This window comes from Pistacia vera, unplaced genomic scaffold (genome assembly GCF_008641045.1).
Source record: "Pistacia vera cultivar Batoury unplaced genomic scaffold, PisVer_v2 Contig111, whole genome shotgun sequence".
Taxonomy (NCBI): Eukaryota; Viridiplantae; Streptophyta; class Magnoliopsida; order Sapindales; family Anacardiaceae; genus Pistacia; species Pistacia vera.
In genome coordinates this window covers 371,846-394,808 of record NW_022195149.1, presented here as the reverse complement: position 1 = coordinate 394,808, position 22,963 = coordinate 371,846, and the positions used below count along the sequence as shown (strand labels likewise).

The 22,963-nt window shown below is 34.2% G+C and overlaps 1 protein-coding gene and 2 non-coding genes across 3 annotated transcripts; all 3 read right to left on the bottom strand.

The window, feature by feature from the left end:
* Window positions 1-11,162: 11,162 nt before the first annotated feature.
* Window positions 11,163-11,255, bottom strand: TRNAY-GUA. Its single transcript has 2 exons — window positions 11,219-11,255; window positions 11,163-11,197 (listed from the first exon to the last, which is right to left on the bottom strand). It is a non-coding gene; the product is annotated as a tRNA-Tyr (tRNA).
* A 6-nt stretch (window positions 11,256-11,261) lies between these two features.
* Window positions 11,262-11,333, bottom strand: TRNAH-GUG. The gene has a single exon. It is a non-coding gene; the product is annotated as a tRNA-His (tRNA).
* Window positions 11,334-21,228: 9,895 nt separating this feature from the next.
* On the bottom strand, window positions 21,229-22,022 carry LOC116140568 (abscisic stress-ripening protein 1-like). The gene is made up of 2 exons (XM_031426184.1): window positions 21,810-22,022; window positions 21,229-21,432 (listed from the first exon to the last, which is right to left on the bottom strand). Exons 1-2 carry the CDS (start codon window positions 22,020-22,022, stop codon window positions 21,229-21,231), a joined length of 417 nt encoding a protein of 138 aa, XP_031282044.1.
* Between the last annotated feature and the right edge of the window lie 941 nt (window positions 22,023-22,963).

Here is a 22,963-nt window from a genome sequence, read left to right as displayed (position 1 = left end):
ATTTAATTAAAGACTCTACTATATAAATGACAAAACACCCCCCACCACCTGCAGTGTCAGATTCCGCCCCCGCCACCGTCGGAATCTAGTAGGAAAATTTCGTTACGCACAGACCGATCGGATCTGTGCCGTAACGCATCATTATGGCCTTTTTTCGGCCAATCCACCGGATCTGGCCGGAAAAGGCCAGATCTAAGGGCCTGTTATGGCCGTCGACGGTCGGAAAGGCCAAAACGACGGCCATCTTTGGCCGTCAGCGACGGCCAAAGATGTGCCGTCGTTTTCGGTCAACGACGCCCAAGATTTGGACTTCGTTGACCGTCACGACGGCCATTTCTTTGGCCGTCACTGACGCCCAGATCGGTGTAATTCCGGCCATTTATGGTCGAAATTTAGGCCGTTGTACAGATGTCGCTATCACCGGCGGTGGTTGCCGATCTGACAATTGGGTTGATGGGGGGTTTTTGTTAATTTTTAAAAAATAATTTTAGGGGTTATTTAGTGAATTAATAACTTTATGGGTCTAAATTTAATTAAAAAAATAGGGTAATATTTCTGGAATAGTGTGCCAAACATTATTTGGAGAATAGGATTGGGAAATGGATAAAAACAGGGAGCCAAACGCACCCAAGAGTGTTTTAGTATTTTCAGTTACTAAAGACGGAATTCACTAACAGACGTGGGACGTAAAGTGGGTATGTTGTTTTGAAATTTTTTGGGTACTAACTTGTCTTTGAGCAAAGTTTGGGTGGGAACATGTCGTTCGGCCATGAAAATCAAGTAGCCTACATTATTAATAAGGCTTAAAATATCGAGAAACACAGGTTTCAAAAGTGACACTTACGGGTATAATAGTAAAATTGACCAAGTTGAGCCAGGTTGGACTAACTTTTGTTTGTGGGTGGTGTGATCGGAGCCCAGGTCTCCACGTGCATGATGCATGGGAGCTTGATAAACAAATCTAGCCCAAGCTCTCCTGATTAAATGTCACTAATTCCAAGAACCACACTTTAATGATTAGCAAAGTAATTTTTGTTTATTAAATTAACCCAAGTGTTGAGAGAATTGAGGTGAAGTCAAGTCACCACAAGTCTGAGAATGATGAACACCTATGAGAAGAAAAGGTCAGATCTTCAATTTGGTATTTGAATTTTCTTAATCTTCAGAAAGGCTAGTTGACGAGATCACGAGTTAAGCCTCAAGGGTTCATAATTAGATTTGGTAAATCGAGGGCCGGCGCTTAAAGGTAGAATTAACAAACAAAAGAGTTTCTTCTTAACGACAATGTTGAAGAAGCAACAGTAAAGCATTTTTTGTGCATTGAGAAATTGGTATTTTTGTGTACTTGGATCACATGATTCTGTGAATTGAGTTTATGCTTTTTCTTTATTCTTCCTTAAGATGGGAAAAAAGTAAAACAAAGCAAGAAAAAGAAAAGATAATGAACACCTTCTTTCATAGAGTAATTTGATCTTAAAATCTCAAATAAATAATAAATATATACCCAGAAATATTTGAACTTTTGATGATATTGGTGTAATGCGTAGAGCAATTACCTGCACTGCATAATTGAAGGCAGAAGTTTTTACTTTTTAATATTAAGTCCTTTGTTTATTTAACACATAAATTCACACATTATGTTTTGACTGTGTGTAGAATCAGAAATCAGAGCTTCATTGTCATAAATTCTCTGGTTTCAAGAAAATAGAGAAGAGATTGTCAGAATATAGTAGATTGTTGTTATATTAAACTTGTGTTTATTAAGTGTCATAATGCCGAATGAACAAGCAAATTACATTCACCAACAAGTCAAAAAAGAAATTGAGACAATACCACAAGCATTCATGTAGCCAGGCCATACTACATTTAGATGTGAATAAAGGCCCATTTATGCTCTATAGCTCCAGCCCAATTCAAGAAGACTGGCCCAGAACAACTATTTCTCCCACTGTAATTAACATGTTGAAGTGTATTTGTGTACTGGGTAGAATCTAAAAATACCTGTGAATATGAAGAAGATATAAACTTCCACCCTATCAAACTATTTTTAATTCTTGATGAAAGCAAATGGAATAATTGATTGTAGAGTGTAGGTGCCTATGTAGTGAAATGGAATAGGAATAATATTTTCGGTGCAGTGTACAGTTCTCACTCTCTCTCCTCCACTTTCTCAGTAACAATCAGAAAAAAAAAAAAAAAATATCCGATCTCAGTAAACAATCAGAAAAAGGTCCGACCTGCCGGATTCGAACCAGCGACCTAAGGATAGCCGCCAAGGGTTGTACCCACAACAGTCCTCCGCTCTACCACCTGAGCTAAGTCGAAAGCTGTGCTGCTGGGATTCGGACCCAGGTCTCTACGGCCACAACGTAGAATTCTTACCACTAAACTACAGCCACATTTTGTTGAATGATGGATTCTCTAAAAATACTTAACGAAAAACCAACATTCAATCTAGCCCCCCATTGGATATTGGTAAAACAAAACTTAACCCAAGACTCTCCGATTAAATGTGACTATTCGAGAAGCATACTTTAATGATTAGAGAACTATTTTTTTTTCTTAAATTTGCCCAAGCGTGAGTTTGAACCAATGACTTTTGAGGAAATTGAGGCAAAGTTACCACAAGCGTAAGAATTTTCAAAGGGTAGAGAAGAAAAAGGTTTAGATCTTCCATTTGGGTTCGTAATTTAACTTATTTTGTTTAATGTTTATTCTTTTTTTGAGAAGGAAAGGGTAGCTAATCAAGATCAAGAGTGACCCTCAAGAGGATTCATAATATATTTATTAAAAGAAGAAAACTAACATAACATGAATTACAAGGGATTGTTTAACGTTAAAGATGTCGTTTATTCATTGACCTTTGGTTCAAATCTAAGGTCATCTATCACTTTGTAACTTTTGGGTCTTGACTTATAAGTTGTTTAATAGATTCCGAAGAGTTATTGGGTACCGCAAACTGATCTGGATTCCCTCGTTTACCCAAAATCTACATAACATACCCAAATTAAGTTTGAGCAAGCAAATTAACCATCGTTTGATATAGAGAATGTATAATTTTATACTTCAACCACATAAGAATCAGGGAACTGAGTTTCATGTTTTTATTATCTCTGTTCTTAACAGAAATTTGATCTTAATTTTTGACAACGTATTAACCGAAATTCATGTTTAATTTAATCAAATACTTGCTGTAACAAGAGACACAATTTTGTTATTGTGTACTAATTAATATATAATCATTCCATACTTAATTCAGAGTTGAATAAGTAACTGCCCAAAAGAAATTACGAAGAAGATAATGAAAGGTCAGAAAGGGTGTGAGAGAAAGTTCTAAATATTCAATTTGTGTAATTAATTAATTAATTGGATGGCTCATCAACAAATGATAATGATAATTAAAAGAAAGCTAAATACAGATTTGCTTTGAACGATTATATGATCAACAGTTGCTTAATACATTACATATAAATGGATGGCCTCATCAACTTCCATAACCACAAGCATTAAATTAATTAATTAATCTTCAGCTTTTCGCCTCATAACGTTCAAGAACATTAATGTCAAATGATGCAAATCTCTCTATAAACCCTAGCTTCACCAACCATTTAGTAATTAATCAATCAATTAACCAGTACTCCCAACACAAAGGCTTATTATTCTACCACTTCCAAGCTCTTCTTATCGCTGTTCTTTCGGCTTTGTTCCTGGCTTCCAGTGTGGCCACTGCACGCCACCTTGAACCTTAGCTCATCAACTCTCGCCGCACTTTGAAATTGGATGGGGCTAATGATAACGATCACCATCGAATTGCTGGGACTCCTTGATTCAGCTTCAAGCGTGCTCTTCAGAAATTATACTGTTCTTTGTGAACGGCGAGACATACCTTGGCCATGGATGTTGCGAAGCCATCGTATAATCGCGAAGCAGTGCTGGCCGAACATGATGGATACTCTGGGGTTTACTGCTGAAGAAGGAGATATTCTCGAAGGCTATTGTGTTCATGAAACTCTCCACCGCAGCAGGCCGTTGGACTCGCTAGGTTTTCTACGATGAGGATGAGGACTCAGGTTCCATGAGTGCATGCATGCATGGCTTGGATTTGGATTTTCTTTGGTTATTATAAGATTATTTGAATAATTATTGTGTGGCTGTTATTTTTAATTTTACGTTTTTACTTGAATTTTGTGTTTGCATTGAGTCAGAGTGATTAATTTATAATATTGTGTTCTGTTTTGGTGGTCTGAAGTTATGTATTGTTTTAATTAAATTTGTTTGATCTTATATAAACAGTGAATCAAATTAAAAATCTTCGGTTTTATGTATAGTGGACTTGATTATATATAAGCACCATTTTAAGTATGTTTTATTAAATTAATTAAGAATTGAAATTTTGGTTTCATATTCGGAATAATTGCTCAACATGCGCCGAAAAATTGCTGAACCAGCACTGTTGGACGACCTTGGTGCTTGAGTTAATTTCTTAATATATACCAACACTTAAAAATCGAATTAATTATTTCAAGTCAATGTCAAAAAGTAATGAAACTTAAATGTTTTTTTTATATGAAAATAAACTTAAATTTTGTTAATTTATACTAGAATAATACTATATTTATAAAACTTTATATAAAGTTTTTTTTTTACAAAGACGTATCAGTTATGATTAAAGAAAATCAATTAATAAATACAGATAAATTAAATATCATGATAAGTGAATTTTAGATATGGTAGGAAAATATTAGATTAAATTTTGAATATCAAATTAACTAATAGAACATTACTGAATTTAGAAGTTTAAATATCTCAAACCTAATAATATTGTTCTCCAAACACATTAATTCAAATTAAATAAAAATGCTTTCTACATGAAAAGATGTTATAAAATCGAGTTTGATTATTTAAAAAAAAAATTAAGAAAGTCATCATATATATATTTGAAATTCAATATAAATGTCTGTAATACTAACAATTTTGTGTATTTAATATCAGAGTATTCAATTAAACAAAATTAAAGCCATTCAAGGCAAATAAATACAAGAAATTAACTAAATGAAGAGAATAATATTTTTTGTGACATTTCAATTACCCAAAATCACAATTCCAAGAATGAATTTGATTTTACAATAGCCAAAAAAGGCACTTTCCCAATTTTTACGATCAAACTAACATTGTCTAATGTCATCACACAGTAGTCAGTTAATTCTTGTTTTCTATTTCTGATTTCAGATTTTGTTCGTCAAAACCCTCCTCAGGGACTGCCGATCGCCCTTCTCTGAGGCATCACAATGCCCATTTTACTTCCATCCTTAGCTTCAACAGGTTTTGTCCGAAATTGCATGGCGCAGCCAATTCGCAACATAACAGTACCACTGCATCTCATCATCAAAAACTCTTGATTAAGGTTTGTTTGATATTAAAAACCAATACAACAATCTTACGAAAATGTAATCTTATGAAATGGTTTAGTTGAAATGAGTCGAAATATTTTCGAAACGTACAGAAATTGATTAAAAGTCGGTTTCACCACTTTTCTTTAATTTTATCTGAAAACAGATTCATATCCAACACAATTTCAAATATTAATATATATTCAAAAATTTGAAAGCAATGATAATTTTTAAAAATTATTTTTCTAATTATCATAATCATTAACTACACAAATAATAACAAAAGATTAATTAAAGTTAAACTTGATACCGATTTACAGTATTTCTCTGAGGGGTGGTTTCAAATGGTATTTCAAACACAAATGTCTTGAATGTGGGTAATCTCTGCAAGCAACCTACTAACAATCAAATCACCGACTTCAGAAAAAAAAAATAAAATTTCCAATCAACGGAAAAAGAATTAATAAAAACCTGGCCTTTTTCGGCAATGATAGAGTTCTTGAACATATGAGGATGATGATGACCCTTGGAGATAGAGAGATGGCAAAATCACAGACTCATAAGGGTTAAAATAAAAATGAAGCAATCCTCTTTCTCCTCAAAACTCTTCAAATCATCTTCTTTTTCACGCAATATGGATCGAATGGGAGTCCTTCTTCTGATGTATCTCGTTGGCCTCCATCAATCACTTCCTCACCAATTTTTGGTGTTAAACACTAAACCCTAGATACCACCCCAAAGAATGGCTTTCAATTGGAAACAACTGTTGGATTCCCCAAGTGTAAAATTTAAAATTGAATTGAGTGGGGAAAAAAGAATCGCCATGGATAATTACTTACATAGTCATTAATCTAAGGGTCCAACTTAATTCTAACTAGTAACTAGGTTTGGAATATTAAATATTTCTTCTTCAATAACTGTTTTTTGTAAAAAATAAAATTCACTATTAAAATTTGTGAATAAAACTATATGCACTAACCAATGTGTACTAATTCAAGTAATAACATTGGAAATTTGAAATTCTCCCTAAAAAAAATTTAAATTTTCAGTGTAGTATTTGGATTAGTATAATTGGTTAGTGCACATAGCTACTCTAAATTTTTTGATGCAGAATTTTTTACTAAACTCGAAATTCCTAAAATGCCCTTGAGCATGTTAACTCCCCGGTGAACGTACGAATTGACAACTTCAATCCCTAACAAAATCCCCGAAACTGAGAGGTGGGCAGGCCTGTTCCAGTCGATTCTAGGCCTGGGCCCTCAAAGGCGGCCCAAATCCTGAAGGACTCTTGAGGTTTTATGTAAATTTGTTTTTGTTGGGGATGGGTTAAAAATAATGGGCCCCGTCCCTCCTCCCTTGGGCCTGAGCCAAATTCCCACATCTACAGTAAAGAACAACACCTTTCTGAAACGCCCTTTAGTATGTTAAAGTTCGAGTCAACATACGTTGACAACTCCAATCTCTACCTCTGTCATACAGTCTAGTCTTCTTTAGCCTCAGATAAGTATGGACAACACTCTGAATAGCTAGCCTTTGCCATACAATATAGTCTTCTTTATGGCCTTATAATATAGTTTGATTGATGATCTGTTAAGTTGAATTAGTGTTTGGTCGGTGGGATTTAAATTTAATTGGGAACTGGAAAAGCCCGCCAGTATTTTAAGGGAAAAAATAACGCGGGAATAATTTGCGGGTACTTTTTAGATATTAATTCGGTAATGGTTTTTTTTTTTTTTTGGTTTTTCAAAGTTTTAAAACAAATTAACCAAAATAATGAAAATTAATAACCCCAAGAGATTGGTTTGGTGATCAAAAAAGTTTGTTTCATTCATTAACTTTTTAGATTCAAATCACCTTAAGGTTATTTAACACATTCATGGCTTACTTAGAACATTGAGTTAACAGGGTGTTTAATAAGTCTTAGGGATAAACTGAGATACGCACAAACTAGTTTAAACATCCCAATTATAAAAAATAAAAAATAATAGTAATAAACGTAGAATTCGGAATATGGTATGTGTGGTTAGTATGAATAATACTACATATTTCAAGAATTATTGTAAAATTTTGCTTTCAAGTAATGTATTATCTTATGTTGTATTGATGTGTAAATGAAAAAAAATGATATTGTAAATACATCGTAATGCTAAAAACAGTGACATATTACTTGAAAAATTATTTAAGTGATATTTCTTTCATCCATAACTTTTCATAAATGTTGCAGTTTTAGTATTATGGGATACAAATACTTCAATCTTATTAAGTGATTGACGTTAGTGTCATTAGCCTACTTTCTTAACGCTATAAGGGAAAAGTTGACATTCCATTAATATATAAAATTTCTCTAAATAAAGCTTAAAAAAAAAACGGTCATCTAATAAGACTTTAGTGTTTGTATCTCATGAAACTGGGGCAAAGTTATATACTTCAAACCTGAAGGATGAAAATAGGGCAAATTTCTGTCTACATCTGTTAGTGAATTCCATCTATAGTAACTGAAAATACTAAAACGCCCTTATTATTTTCTTCTTTCTCCTCTTTTCTTTCTTCGCCACTGCTTTAAACACATCTCCTTCTCCGAGATTTCAGCTTTTTCATTTGCAACAACAAAAGTGCCCCACCAACAACCACCACCACCACCACCCCGACAGTAACCACCACAACAATAATCGTCCAAACAACAGCCACTACATGAACAAGCGCCCCAACAGCAGCCACCACAACATTAACCACCCTTGAAGTTTTCTTAGCAGTTCAATTCAGTCATGCTCCCTGTATAAATTATTGAAATATCACCCTTTTTCTCTGAAATTTGATCTTCAGCTCTTTAATAATGCGATGAATCTATGATATTTGCTTAAGTGATTGTTAAATTGTTTGCCAAATAGTGGACGCTCTTTCTGCTTTGACATACGCCTTGGTTGATCCAAACGGTGGGTTTCAAAGCTGGGATGCAGCATTTGTTGATCCATGCACCTGGCTTCACGTTACAGGCAATGATGATAACAAAGTCACAAGGCTGTATGTATATTCCACCTTTCGTTAGTTTATTTAAAGATTATTGAGTTTAGATTTGGCTATTTGAGAACTCAATTTTTTTAACTTGAAAGTGAAATTTCAATTTGCTTCTTGAAGGGATCCTGGCAATTATGGACTCCAATGATTTCTTGTCCCTGAGCTTGGATCTTTGGCTAATCTTCAATATTTGTAAGAACATTTTGCTGTTGTTGGAGTGGTTAATGTTGTGGTGGCTGCTGTCGGGGTGGTTGTTGATGTGGTGGTTGTTGGCGGGACGATTGTTGTTGTGGTGGTTACTGCCGGGGTGGTGGTGGTTGTTGGTGGGGCACTTTTGTTGTCATGGAGAAGGAGATGCGTTTAAAGCGGTGGTGCAGAAAAAAGGGTAGAAGAAGAAAAGAGGAGAAAGAAGAAAATAATAAGGGGTGCGTTTGATGTAGTATTTTGGATAGGATTTTGAGGATAATATTGGATTGTTGGATAGGGGAGTATTACGAGGTAAATTTGAAAAATTTATGAAACAGCCCATAGGTTTACTAATTTAATAAAGAATCTACTATATAAAATGACAAAAACACCCCACCACCTGCAGTGTCAGATTCCGGCCGCACCGTCGGAATCTAGTAGGAAAATTGTTACGGCACAGACCGATGGATCTGTGCTAACGCATCATTATGGCTTTTTCGGCCAGATCCACCAGGATCGGCCGGAAAAGGCCAGATCTAAGGGCTGTTATGGCGTCGACGGTCGGAAAGGCCAAACGACGGCCATCTTTGGCGTCAGCGACGGCCAAAGATGTGGCCGTCGTTTTCGGTAACGAGACCAAGTGGACGTCGTTGACCGTCAACGACGGCCATTTCTTTGGCGTCACTGACGGCAGATCGGTGTAATTCCGGCCATTTATGGTCGAAATTTAGCGTTGTACAGATCCGGCTACACCGGCGGTGGTTGCCGGAATCTGACAAATTGGGTTGATGGGGGGGGTTTTTGTTAATTTTTAAAAAATAAATTTTAGGGGGTATTTAGTGAAATTAAAACTTTATGGGGTCTAAATGTAATTAAAAAAATAGGGTAATATTTCTGGAATAGTGGCGCAAACATTATTTGGAGAATAGGATGGGAATATGGATAAAAACAGGGAGCCAAACGCACCCAAGAGTGTTTAGTATTTTCAGTTACTATAGACGGAATTCACTAAAAGACGTGGACGTAAAGTGGGTATTGTTGTTTTGAAATTTTTTGGGTACTAACTTGCTTTGAGGCAAAGTTTGGGTGGGAACATGTCGTTCGGCCATGAAAATAAGTAGCCTAACTATTATTAAGGCTTAAAATATCGAGAAACACAGGTTTCAAAAAGTGACACTTACGGGGTATAATAGTAAAATTGACCCAGTTGAGCCAGGGTTTGACTAACTTTTGTTGTGGGTGGTGTGTCGGAGCCCAGGTCTCCACGTGCGATGCATTGGAGCTTGATTAAACAAAATCTAGCCCAGACTCTCCTGATTAATGTCACTAATTCCAAGAACCACACTTTAATGATTAGAAAGTAAAATTTGTTTATTAAATAACCAAGGTTGAGAGAATTGAGGTGAAGTCAAGTCACCACAAGTCTGAGAATGATGAACACCTATGAGAAGGAAAAGGTCAAGATCTTCAAATTGGTATTTGTAATTTTCTTAATCTTCAGAAAGGCTAGGTGACGAAGATCACGAGTTAAGCCTCAAGGGTTCATAATTAGATTTGGTAAATCGAGGGCCGGCGGCTTAAAGGTAGAATAAAACAACAAAGAGTTTCTTCTTACGACAATGTTGAAGAAGCAACAAGTAAAGCATTTTTTGTGCATTGAGAAATTGGTATTTTAGTACTTGGATCACATGATTCTGTGAATTGAGTTTCATGCTTTATCTTTATTCTTCCTAAGATGGGAAAAAAGAGAAACAAAGCAAGAAAAAGAAAAGATAATGAAACCTTCTTCATAGAGTAATTTGATCTTAAAATCTCAAATAAATAAATAAATAAAATTACCAGAAATATTTGAACTTTTGATGATATTGGTGTAAATGCGTAGAGCAATTACCTGCAACTGCATAATTGAAGGCAGAAGTTTTACTTTTTAATATTAGTCCTTTGTTTATTAACACATAAATTCACACATTTATGTTGTGACTGTGTGTAGAATCAGAAATAGAGCTTCATTGTCATAAATCTCTCTGGTTTCAAGAAAATAGAGAAGGATTGTCAGGAATATAAGTAGTATGTTGTTATATTAAACTTGTGTTATTAAGTGTCATAATGCCGAATGAAACAGAGCAAATTACATTCACCAACAAGTCAAAAAAGAAATTGAGACAATACCAGCATAGCAATTATGTAAGCCAGGCCATACTACATTTGATGTGAATAAAGGCCCCTTTATGCTCTATAGCTCCAGCCCAAATTCAAGAAGAACTGGGCCCAGAACAACTATTTCTCCCACTGTAATTAACATGTGAAGTGATTTGTGTACTGGGTAGAATCTAAAAATATACCTGTGATATGAAGAAGATATAAACTTACACCCTATCAAACTATTTTAATTCTGAATGAAGAAGAAGCAATGGAATTAATGCTGTAGGAGTGTAGGTGCCTATGTAGTGAAATGGAATAGGAATAATATTTCGGTGCAGTGTACAGTTCTCACTCTCTCTCCTCCACTTTCAGTAAACAATCAAAAAAAAAAAAAAAAATATCCGATCTCAGTAAACAATCAGAAAAAGGTCCGACCTGCCGGATTCGAACCAGCGACTCAGGATAGCCGCCAAGGGTTGTACCCACTACAGTCCTCCGCTCTACCAACTGAGCTAAGGTCGGAAAAGCTGTGGCTGCTGGGATTCGAGCCCAGGTCTCTACGGCCACAACGTAGAATTCTTACCACTAAACTACAGCCACATTTGTTGAATGATGGATTCTCAAAAATACTAACGAATAAACCAACATTCAATCTAGCCCCCCATGGAATTTGGTAAAACAAAACTTAACCCAAGACTCTCCTGATTAATGTGACTAATTCCGAGAAGCATACTTTAATGATTAGGAACATATTTTGTTTCTTAAATTTGCCCAAGCGTGAGTTTGAACCAATGACTTTGAGAAATTGAGGCAAAGTTACCACAAGCGTAAGAATGTTCAAAGGGTAGGAGAAGAAAAAGGTTTAGATCTTCCTTTGGGTTCGTAATTTAACTTATTTGTTTTAAGTTTTAATTCTTTGTTTGAGAAAGGAAGGGTAGCTAATCAAGATCAAGAGTGACCCTCAAGAGGATTCATAATTATATTTATTAAAAGAAGAAAACTAACATAACATGAATTACAAGGGATTGTTAAGGTTAAAGATGTTGTCGTTATTCATTGAGCATTTGGGTTAAATCTAAAGGTCATCTATCACTTTGTAACTTATTGGGTCATTTGACTTATAAGGTGTTTAATAGATTCCGAAGATTAGTTGAGGTACGCGCAAACTGATCTGGATTCCCTCGTTTACCCAAAAATCTAACATAACATACCTACAAATTAAGTTTGAGCAAGCAAATTAACCATCGTTGTATATAGAGAAATGTAATAATTTTATACTCAACCACATAAGAATCAGGGAACTGAGTTTCATGTTATATATCTCTGTTCTTAACAGAAATTTGATCTTAAATTTTGTGACAACGTATTAACCGAAATTCATGTTAATTTAATCAAATACTTGCTGTAACAAGAGACACCAATTTTGTTATTGTGTACTAATAATTATATAATCAATTCATACTTAATTCAGGGTTGAATAGGTAACTGCCCAAAGAAATTACGAAGAAGATAATGAAAGGTCAGAAATGGGTGAGAGAAAAGTCTAATAATTCAATTTGTGTAATTAATTAATTAATTGGATGGCTCATCAACAAATGATAATGATAATTAAAAGAAAGCTATACAGATTTGCTTTGAACGATATGATGATCAACAGTTTAATACTATTACAATAAATGGATGGCCTCATCAACTTCCCATAACCACAAGCAATTAAATTAATTAATTAATCTTCAGGTTTTCAGTCCTCATAACGTTCAAGAACATTATGTCAAATGATGCAAAACTCTCTATAAAACCTAGCTTCACCAAGCCATTTAGTAATTAATCAATCAATTAACCAGTACTCCCACACAAGGGATATTATTCTACCACTCCAAGCTCTTCTTAATCGCTGTTTTTCGGCTTTGTTCCTGGCTTCCAGTGGCCACTGCACGGCACTTTGAACCTTAGCTCATCAACTCTCGCCGCACGTTTGAAATTGGATGGGGCTAATGATAACGATCAGCCATCGAATTGTGGGACTCCTTGATTCAGCTTCAAGCGTGCTCTTCAGAAATTATACTGTTCTTTGTGAACGGCGAGACATACCTGGCCATGGATGTGCGAAGCCATTCGTATAATCGCGAAGCGTGCTGGCCGAACATGATGGATACTCTGGGGTTACTGCTGAAGAAGGAGATATTCTCGAAGGCTATTGTGTTCATGAACATCTCCACCGCAGCAGGCCGTTGGACTCGCTAGGGTTTCTACGATGAGGATGAGGACTCAGGTTCCATGAGTGCATGCATGCATGGCTTGGGATTTGGATTTTCTTTGGTTATTATAAGATTATTTGAATAATTATGTGTGGCTGTTATTTTTAATTTTACGTTTTTATTGATTTTGTGTTTGCATTGAGTCAGAGTGATTAATTATATAATATTGTGTTCTGTTTTGTGGGTCTGAAGTTATGTATTTGTTTAATAAATTTGGTTTGATCTATATAAACAGTGAATCAAAAATTAGAAAATCTTCGGTTTTATGTATAGTGGACTTGATTATATATAAGCACCATATTTAAGTATGTTTTATTTAAATTAATTAAGATTGAAATTTTGGTTCATATTCGGAATAATGCTCAACATGCGCCGAAAAATTGCTGAACAGCACTGTTGGACGACCTTGGTGCGTTGAGGTAATTTCTTAATATATACAACACTTAAAAATCGAATTAATTATTTCAAGTCAATGTCAAAAAGTAATGAAACTTAAATGTTTTTTATATGAAAATAACTTAAATTTGTTTAATTATACTAGAATAATACTATATTTATAAAACTTTTATAAAGTTTTTTTTTACAAAATGACGTATCAGATTATGATTAAAAGAAAATCAATTTAATAAATACAGATTAAATTATAATATCATGATAAGTGATTTTAGATATGGTAGGAAAATATTAGATTATAATTTTGAATATTCAAATTAACTAATAGAACATATACTGAATTTGAAGTTTAAATATCTCAAACCTAATAATATTGTTCTCCAAACACATTAATCACATTAAAAAAAATGCTTTCTACATGAAAAGATGTTATAAAATCGAGTTTGATATTTAAGAAAAAAAATAAGAAAGTCATCAATTATATATTTTGAAATTCAATAATAAATGTCTGTAATACTAACAATTTTGTGTATTTAATATCAGAGTATTCAATTAAAACAAATTAAAGCCATTCAAGGCAAATAAATACGAAGAAATAACTAAATGAAGAGAATAAATGTTTTTGTGACATTTCAATTACCCAAAATCCAAATTCAAGAATGAATTTGATTTTACAATAGCCAAAAAGGGCATTTCCCAATTTTTACGATCAAACTAAACATTGTCTAATGTCATCAACAAGTAGTCAGGTTAATTCTTGTTTCTATTTCTGATTTGCAGATTTTGTTTCGTCAAAACCCTCCTCAGGGACTGCGATCGCTTCTCTGAGGCATCACAATGCGCCATTTTACTTCCATCCTTAGCTTCAACAGGTTTTGTCCAGAAATTGCATGGCGCAGCCAATTCGCAAACTAACAGTAACACTGCATCTCATCATCAAAAACTCTTGATTAAGGTTTGTTTGATATTAAAAAACAATACAACAAATCTTACGAAAATGTAATTATGAAAATGTGTTTAGTTGAAATGAGTCGAAATATTTTCGAAAACGATATCAAAAATGATAAAAGTCGGTTTCACACTTTTCTTTAATTATCTGAAAACAGATTCATATCCAACACAATTTCAAATATAATATAATCAAAAATTGAAAGCAAGATAATTTTTAAAAATTATTTTTTCTAATTATCATAATCATTAACTACACAAATAATAACAAAGGATTAATTAAAGTTAAACTTGATTACCGATTTACAGTATTTCTCGTGAGGGGTGGTTTCAAATGGTAATTTCAAACACAAATGTCTGAATGTGGGTAATCTCTGCAAGCAACCTACTAACAATAATCAAAATCACCGACTTCAGAAAAAAAAAAATAAAAATTTCCAATCAACGGAAAAAGAATTAAATAAAAACCTGGCCTTTTTCGGCAATGAAGAGATGTCTTGACATATGAGGATGATGATGACCCTTGGGATAGGAGAGGGCAAAACAGCAGACTCATAAGGGTTAAAATAAAAAATGCAAGCAATCTCTTTCTCCTCAAAACTCTTCAAATCCATCTTTTTTCACGCAATATGGATCGAATGGAGTCCCTTCTTTGATGATATCTCGTTGGCCTCCATCAATCACTTCCTCCACAATTTTTGGTGTTAAACACTAAACCCTAGATACCACCCCAAGAAGAATGGCTTTCAATTGGGAAACAACTGTTGGATTCCCAAGTGATTAAAAATTTAAAATTGAATTGAGTGGGGAAAAAAGAATCGCCATGGATAATTACTTACTAGTCAGTAATCTAAGGGTCCAACTTAATTCTAACTAGTAACTAGGTTTGGAATATTAAATATTTCTTTCTTCAATAACTGTTTTTTGTAAAAAATAAAATTCACTATTAAAATTTGATAAAAACTATATGCACTAACCAATGTGTACTAATTCAAGTAATAACATTGGAAATTTGAAATTCTCCCTAAAAAAAAATTTAAATTTTCAGTGTTAGTATTTGGATTAGTATAATTGGTTAGTGCACATAGATTACTCTAAATTTTTTGATGCAGAATTTTTTACTAAACTCGAAATTCCTAAAATGCCCTTGAGCATGTTAACCCCGGTGAACGTACGAATGACAACTTCAATCCCTAACAAAATCCCCGAAACTGAGAGGTGGCAAGGCCGGGTCCAGTCGATTCTAGGCCTGGGCCCTCAAAGAGCGAGCCCAAATCCTGAAGGACTCTGAGGGTTTATGTAAATTTGTTTGTTGGGGGATGGGTTAAAAATAATGGGCCCCGTCCCTCTCCCTTGGGCCTGAGCCAAATTCCCACATCTACAGTAAAGAACAAACACCTTTCTGAAACGCTTTAGTATGTTAAGTTCGAGTCAACATACGGTTGACAACTCCAATCTCTAGCCTCTGTCATACAGTCAGTCTTCTTTAGCCTCAGATAAGTATGGACACACTCTGAATAGCTAGCCTTTGCCATACAATATAGTCTTCTTTAGCCTTAGAATATGTCGGATGACACTCTAAATAGCTAACCTCTGCCATACAGCTAGTCTTCTTTAGCCTCAGATATTTAGGATTTTAAAATGATAAAACTTGTGTTATGTTGTCATTTTATGTGTGAGTGATTACCTTTGATTTGGTAACCTCTTTGTATAGAAATCTAGATTAGGTAAGGAGTACTTAAGATAAAGATATTTTAAGTGACACGGCCCATCCAACCTTCCTTATCTGATAGACTTGGGGCACACTCTTAGGACTTAGGCGACCGAAACATGCATATTCCAATCTTAGAGTAAATGACATATTCCCACCCAAGGTTTCACGAAATCCAAGTTAGTACTATTGGTTCCATTTATTCTAGATTTCCACCCTTAAAGAACAGTGTTATGAATTTTAGGGTTATGAGAGTGCAATTACCATAAACCCTTAACCCTAAATTAATAAATTATATTTTCACTCCTAAATTAGTAGAATTACAAAACTTGCCATTTATTTTTAAATTATATCAAAACACCTCGATCACTATACACCCTCACTGGAAACAGCCTGATCTGGGCTGTTTCCGATGACGTCGAACCCCCGGCCACCTCCATCACCTTCCCTATAGTCCGTCGTCAAAACCCTCTGGTTCTGACTCATTTACCTCTCCAATCGTTGGCACCGTTAAGCTTAGGGTTCGGTGTTCTTACCGGATTCCGGTGGTGAAAATCCAATTGGACACCACCAATGCAACCACCGTCCCTAATCTATAAAACCCTATGTCCCTAGCAACCGTTTCGTCGTCATTCGCCAGCCGAGAGTTCGTGTTCATCAACCATTTTTCGTTGTCGTGGCGGAGATCGGCGAGTATGATAGGGGTTTGAATTGTATGGTTTTGTAGAGGGAGGATGAGGGTTCAAATGGTGGTGACAAAGGTGATTTGGGTGGAAGAATCGCCGAAAAAGAGCGAAAAACGTTGGAATGACGGCTGCTAATGTGCGTCGAAGGACTGTTAGAGGGGTGGTCTGCTAACGTGTGCCACCCATATAAAATGACCAATTTACCCCCTTACCGTTACATCAAACGTTTTTCCGTCACTTTAAGGATGAGAATTTGGAATAAATGGAACCAATGGTACTAACTTGGGATTTCATCAAACCTTGGGTGGGAATATATCTTTTACTCCCAATCTATAATAAAAACATGAGAGTTTTAAAGTAAACACTAAGAGGGTTTGTCTAAGCTTATAAGCTGGTCAAACTAGCTATAAGCTCTAAAATTAAGCTGACCTGTTTGTTTATAACATTTTTTAGTTTAAGTTAAGCTTATAAGCCAAAAAAAATAAGTTGGGGGGGAGGTACTTTTTTTTTTGGGCTTATAAGCACTCTGCTTATAAGCTAGTTTGACCAAGTATATTACCACATATCCTTGTTTAATTTAAAATTCCTAGTATAACCTTGTTTAATGTAGTATCTTTCAAATGCTTATAAGCTAAAATTAGCTTATAAGCACTTGTTGCTTATAAGCTTATGAAAAGTGCTTATAAGCTAATTTTCATAAGCTTAGACAAACACCCCCTAAGTCTTGCAGCGGAAAAAAATATGCTCTGCCAATTTTCCTATGATGAAAATCAGGCATCAACATTTTTCATAATTTAGGCCAAAATGAGTTCTCAGTGTTTCATAAAAAATAGAAAATATAATTAGACAATTATCTTTTTGTTGGTTATTTCTATATCATAATAAATAAGTAATTAAATTTTTTAAACACCAATGAGCGTAATTAGTTTTATGATTTTAAGTTTCCCTTCATTTACCTAAGTTACAGATTACTTCTACTCAACCTGAAGTGGTAAATATTTTTGGTCTTACTTTTTCTTAAGGGAGAACAACATTTTCAACCCAAGGTTTGGTGCAACACTTTTCCCACCCGTCAAATTTCAAAATGACTATTTCCACCCTTTGTTAGATTATGTTAGTGTTTTCTGCTAATATTAATTGAAAAGACAAAAATACCCTAAATAGTTTATTTCTTATTAGTTTATTATATATTAAATTTGGTTATTCAAAGTCTTTACTTGATTATTATTCGTTCAAGTGTAAATTTTTTTTCCTTCGTATTATTAATTTGGAATATTGTTTTTTTATGTTAATTAGTAAAAATTAAAAACATATGAATATAGTAGATTATTGAATAATAGTGATGAAATATGATGACATTATAAATAATAAAACATTTAACTTAATAATTTGGTAGCATTACTCTAACTTTTAGACAATGTTAATTTATTTTTATTTTTTTAATATTTGATTATTTGACTAATAAAAAATAATGAAAAATTTATAAACAAATATTAAGAGTATTTTTATATTTTTAATAAAATTAATAAAAAACATAACAAAACCTAATAAATGATGGAAAGTGCCATTTTTAAACTTGAAGGGTGGGAAAGTTGGTGGCCAAACCTTGGTGGAACACGTCGTTGCCTTTCTTAATTATGATGATCTCATCAGCTTCCTCTGTTAGGAGTTTCAATTTTCAATAATAATTAATAACTTCCTTAAATCATTTCAGACTCTTGGATCCCCCACCCCACCCCCCCACCCTGCTGATACGTTAAATTCTCGATAATTTCCATCTATAAATAAAACGCTTCAAAACTCTCTCTCACACACACACAACACACACAACACAAAATGGCTAAAATTATCATCACCACCTCCCACTCTAAGCTCTTCTTCCTAACTCTTCTCCTGCTTTGTCCATTGCGTCCATAACCGAAGCTCGACCATTTTTGAGAACAGTAGTAGGTCAAGCCTGTCTGGCTCGACTCAAACTGGATAATGAATCATCGAGCTGTGGACTCTTTGACACAGCTTCAATCTTGCTCCGGCGAGCTTATAATGTTCTTTCTTAATGGGGAGACTAATCTCGGCCCTGGCTGCTGCCAAGCCATACGAACCATTAGTCACCAATGCTGGCCAGCCATGATCGGCACGCTAGGGTTTACCGCTGAAGAGAGTGATGTGCTTCAAGGTTACTGTGATAGTGAACCGCCACATGGGCGCCGTCGCGGAGGCTGCTAGTGCTAGGGTGGTTGAGCAGCGCAACAGCTTCTTTCTATGGACTTGGTTCCTTAGAATAGTAATTTGCTTTGGTAATCATAATATAGTTTTACATGCAAAATAATAATAATAATAAAGGGTTGAGTTATATCAGTTTCTTATTATTAAAATTTTAAGTTCTAATTATATAATTGTAGCTTTTTTATAGTAATTTTAAATTGAGTGAATAATTTATCATTTATGAACCATCATTAAGTTCCTCATTAGTTGTTAATAGGGATAGTTGTTGAAGGTTATATCTGACTGATAATTTCAGAGTCCTAAAAATTAATTAAAGTGTGTGTAAATTGACCGAACACCTCTATCATTCAAAAAAAAATGAAATAAAAATCAATACGTTCAAGTTTAAAAACTTAATTGCTATGGATGCTTCTTTTGGGCCGCCAAATACTGACGGGAGCGTTGGTTGTCCGCGAAATTGATCTGAATCGAATAAGCTTCAACAAGTGATAGAGAAATCTCGACAAAGTAAAATAACTTCTCCAAAACTCTGTGATGAAATAATTTTTGCTATTGCTGTATTACTTGTAGTTCTTCAAAGAAAAAAAAAAATGATTGGTATCAAACAAAATTTTTAAAAATAAAATAATATATCTTAATATTTATATTTGATATAATCTTTAAAACGGTTTTCATATTAAAAACTATGGAAAGCTTGTGAAAACAACTTTCAATGATTATATGTTCTAATTTTACACTAATTTTTATAATTGTATCTGAAACTGTTTTCGAAAACAGTTTAACTCATTTCTAATGAAAAAAAGAAAGCAAAAGTGGAGGAATCTAAAGCAGCAGATGCCAGAATATCCAAACAAGAAAACAAAAAGAAGAATGATTGATTCGGTGAAGTGGGTCACTAACTGGGTTTGGAGTGACAAGAACCTGCAATTTCAAATCTCATCTCCAATCTTCACCAGATTTTGAGCCGATAACATTAAAATCCCAACAGGAAAAATAAGATACAAGTGATCTCTTACGTATATATATACTGTGAAATGTAATGAAATCGACAATTCACGGAATCAATCTATCTATGTAAAGCTAATTTAGTAAACATATATAAGACTCTCACAAGTAAAAATTGATGTTCAAGCTGAGGTGATTCGTCTTAAGCGAAAAACTCAAAGGTTAATTTAGGGTCAAATGGTAATCAAAAAATCAACTACTTTGAATATAGAAGGGTAAATCTGAGTGGGGTTTATCTTTGCTTAATGGGATAAGATATAATGATTATTAATGCAGGAAATTAAAGTGGCTATACCTAACATTCAAATGCTGGCCATAATATTAAGGTGCTATTAATTAATTGGTGAGGTGTTTTGTATATATTTGTATTATTAATTTATTACGGCCACTAAATTAAAATTGGGTTCATTTTATTTGGTAAAATGACATGATGTCTGTTTCTGTTTTAATAATAATAATATAATCTCACTAACACTTCTCATTAACCTTAGTGACAACTGCAATTTCCATCAATCATTGCAATAAAAGTCATATGACTCTTTCCACCTTTTTTTTAATATTTTATTATTTATTTATTATTCTCTGATGCGAACGTTTTGTTTTTTTTTTCAAAGTGTGTATCATAATAGGTTGTAATTAAGTATTAGCTTGATTTGTATTTTATTCAGTTAACAATTGATCATAATCCTCAATAATGCACTTTAGAAATTAGGGTATCCATGGATATACTTTTAGGGTGTGTTTGGTTCTGACAATGTTATTACCAAAAGATGTGAGTATCAGTGAACAAATATGTTAAAGATTAATGGGTAAATTATTGTTGTGTGGTTCCTAGTAACTTATTTTGTTAATTATTGGTCTATATACGTATTACTACTATCATTTATTTTTAAAAGTTAAATTATCATTTTTTTTTAAAGTTGACTAAATTTTGTTGTAAGCTAAATATATAGTAAATAATGAAAATGGGCATGCCTTTATATATAAAGGTTATTAATATAGTAATTGTGATTATTCATTTTACTAGTGGAATGATGAAACGGGAATGAAGTAAAATATTTATATAACAAAACATCTGAAATATCATTATATATAAACATCACATAACAAAGGGCAAATGCTCAAATCACCCCCAGTAGAGCACTCACAAAGTGACCCAAACACACAGAATTATTTAGGGCAGTTGCTTACTGGTACAAAACGTACATACATACGTAATTAACAAACAAAATAACACAAAATACAGAAAATTAACAATAATTAGTTCACTAAGCAAGTAGCAAAACACTTAAAAGAGATGTGGTGGTGCTTCTTGCCATGAGCCTCTTCATCTTCCTCCTTGGTCCTCTTCTTCTCATGGTGCTCATGAAAGGCAATCCTCCGGCTCCAACAGCAGCCGCCGCAGCAATCTCCTCCTCGATCCTGTCTTGTCGTGGCATGCTCTGGGTCCTTTTCTCCTTGTGCTTCTCATGCTTAAATATTTTCAATATACACACAATCAGTCATCAAATAAATCATACAATTTTTACTGTCTCTTTTCGCAGAGAGAGAATGAATATTGTTTCAAATTATCAATCAAATTAAACTTAAAGAAAAAAAGAAGATATGAAGTGAAAAATATCATACCAAAAGCCGAGCTTGAGAACAAGTGTGGGAGATTTCTGAATTAGAGAAAAAAAAAAAAAAAAAAAAAAAAAAAAAAAGAAAGATAGTGAGTGGAAAGTTATTTATACCAAAGCGTAAGCACCGGCTGCAGCAGTTTCCGAGCTCGCTAGGTGGCTCAAGATGCTGTGTGTGCTTCCCTCCTTCTTGTAATAACGCCTCCTTCCGCTGATCACCATAGTCAGACCGCGGAGGCACCTGCCGTAGCAGTCTCGGAGTAGCTGTGTTCCCGCCAGTACCGTAGCATTATCCGGAGTAGGGTGGTTTCCGTCGCCACCGTAAGCATTATCACTGCTGTAGGCGTGGTCTCGGAGTAGACGGCGCCTTCGTCGACCGGCCTGTCCTCGTCCTTGTTGTGGCGGCCGAAGAGGTGGTGGTGGTGGTGCTTCTCCTCAGACATGGTGAAGTAAAAGTTTGATTGCAAAGAGTAATTGATACAAGAAATTTTACAAAGAATATAAAATTAAAAGAAATTTGAGTTTTGGTGTGTGATCAAGCTGGGAAGTGAGGGTATTTATAAGCGTTGGTGGGAAAATTTGTAAATATTTTTCTTGCTATCGTGTAAAGTTTGTGACAATAATATTTATTTGTGTGTTATTTTTTAATTTTAGAAATCCGAAATGACAAACCGTGTCGATTGGATATTAATAGACCACTAGAACTTTTTGTGTGTTATATAAACCACATGAGATGGGGGACAACCTTTTCGGTGGTTAATTGTTATATATGCATTTTTTGGGCTTATTATTGTTTGCAATTGGTGGATGATATTAATTTTTTATCTAATGTAATAAATATCCAAGTAAATCAGTTAATAAGTGTTTGATTATAATATATTTGACGCGTGAAATAAACGTGTTTCTTTTAAGAGTTTGTAATAGGTTAATTTTATGCTTCTTGAGAAGTATCGTTATATCTAAAGGTCACAACTAGTTTATGTATTTTTATATTGGGATTTGATATTCAATTGATTTTTATAATTTTTGAAAATCATTAATTTACTTTAAACTAACTATCTTTGGTATGTTTACTGTTGTGCATGATTTTCCGATGGCCAGTTCGTGCCACCTGTTTAGATAACTATCAGGATCTAGCAGCTAGAAACTTAGAATTGTCTCACGTGTCGCTCTCATAACAAATACTTCACAAAAAACTCATCAAGGTTAAGCATGGGTGTTTAGACTTAAATATGGGTAGATGGCTGACTCAGATCCAGATAGTGGGAATTATGCGTGTAATCCGCCTTGTAAATCAACCCCTAACCAATGTTAGTGGTGTGCATAAAAGGGAGACACCACCTTCATTTTGGGGGATCTATTATTTATACTAGCACAAGAAACA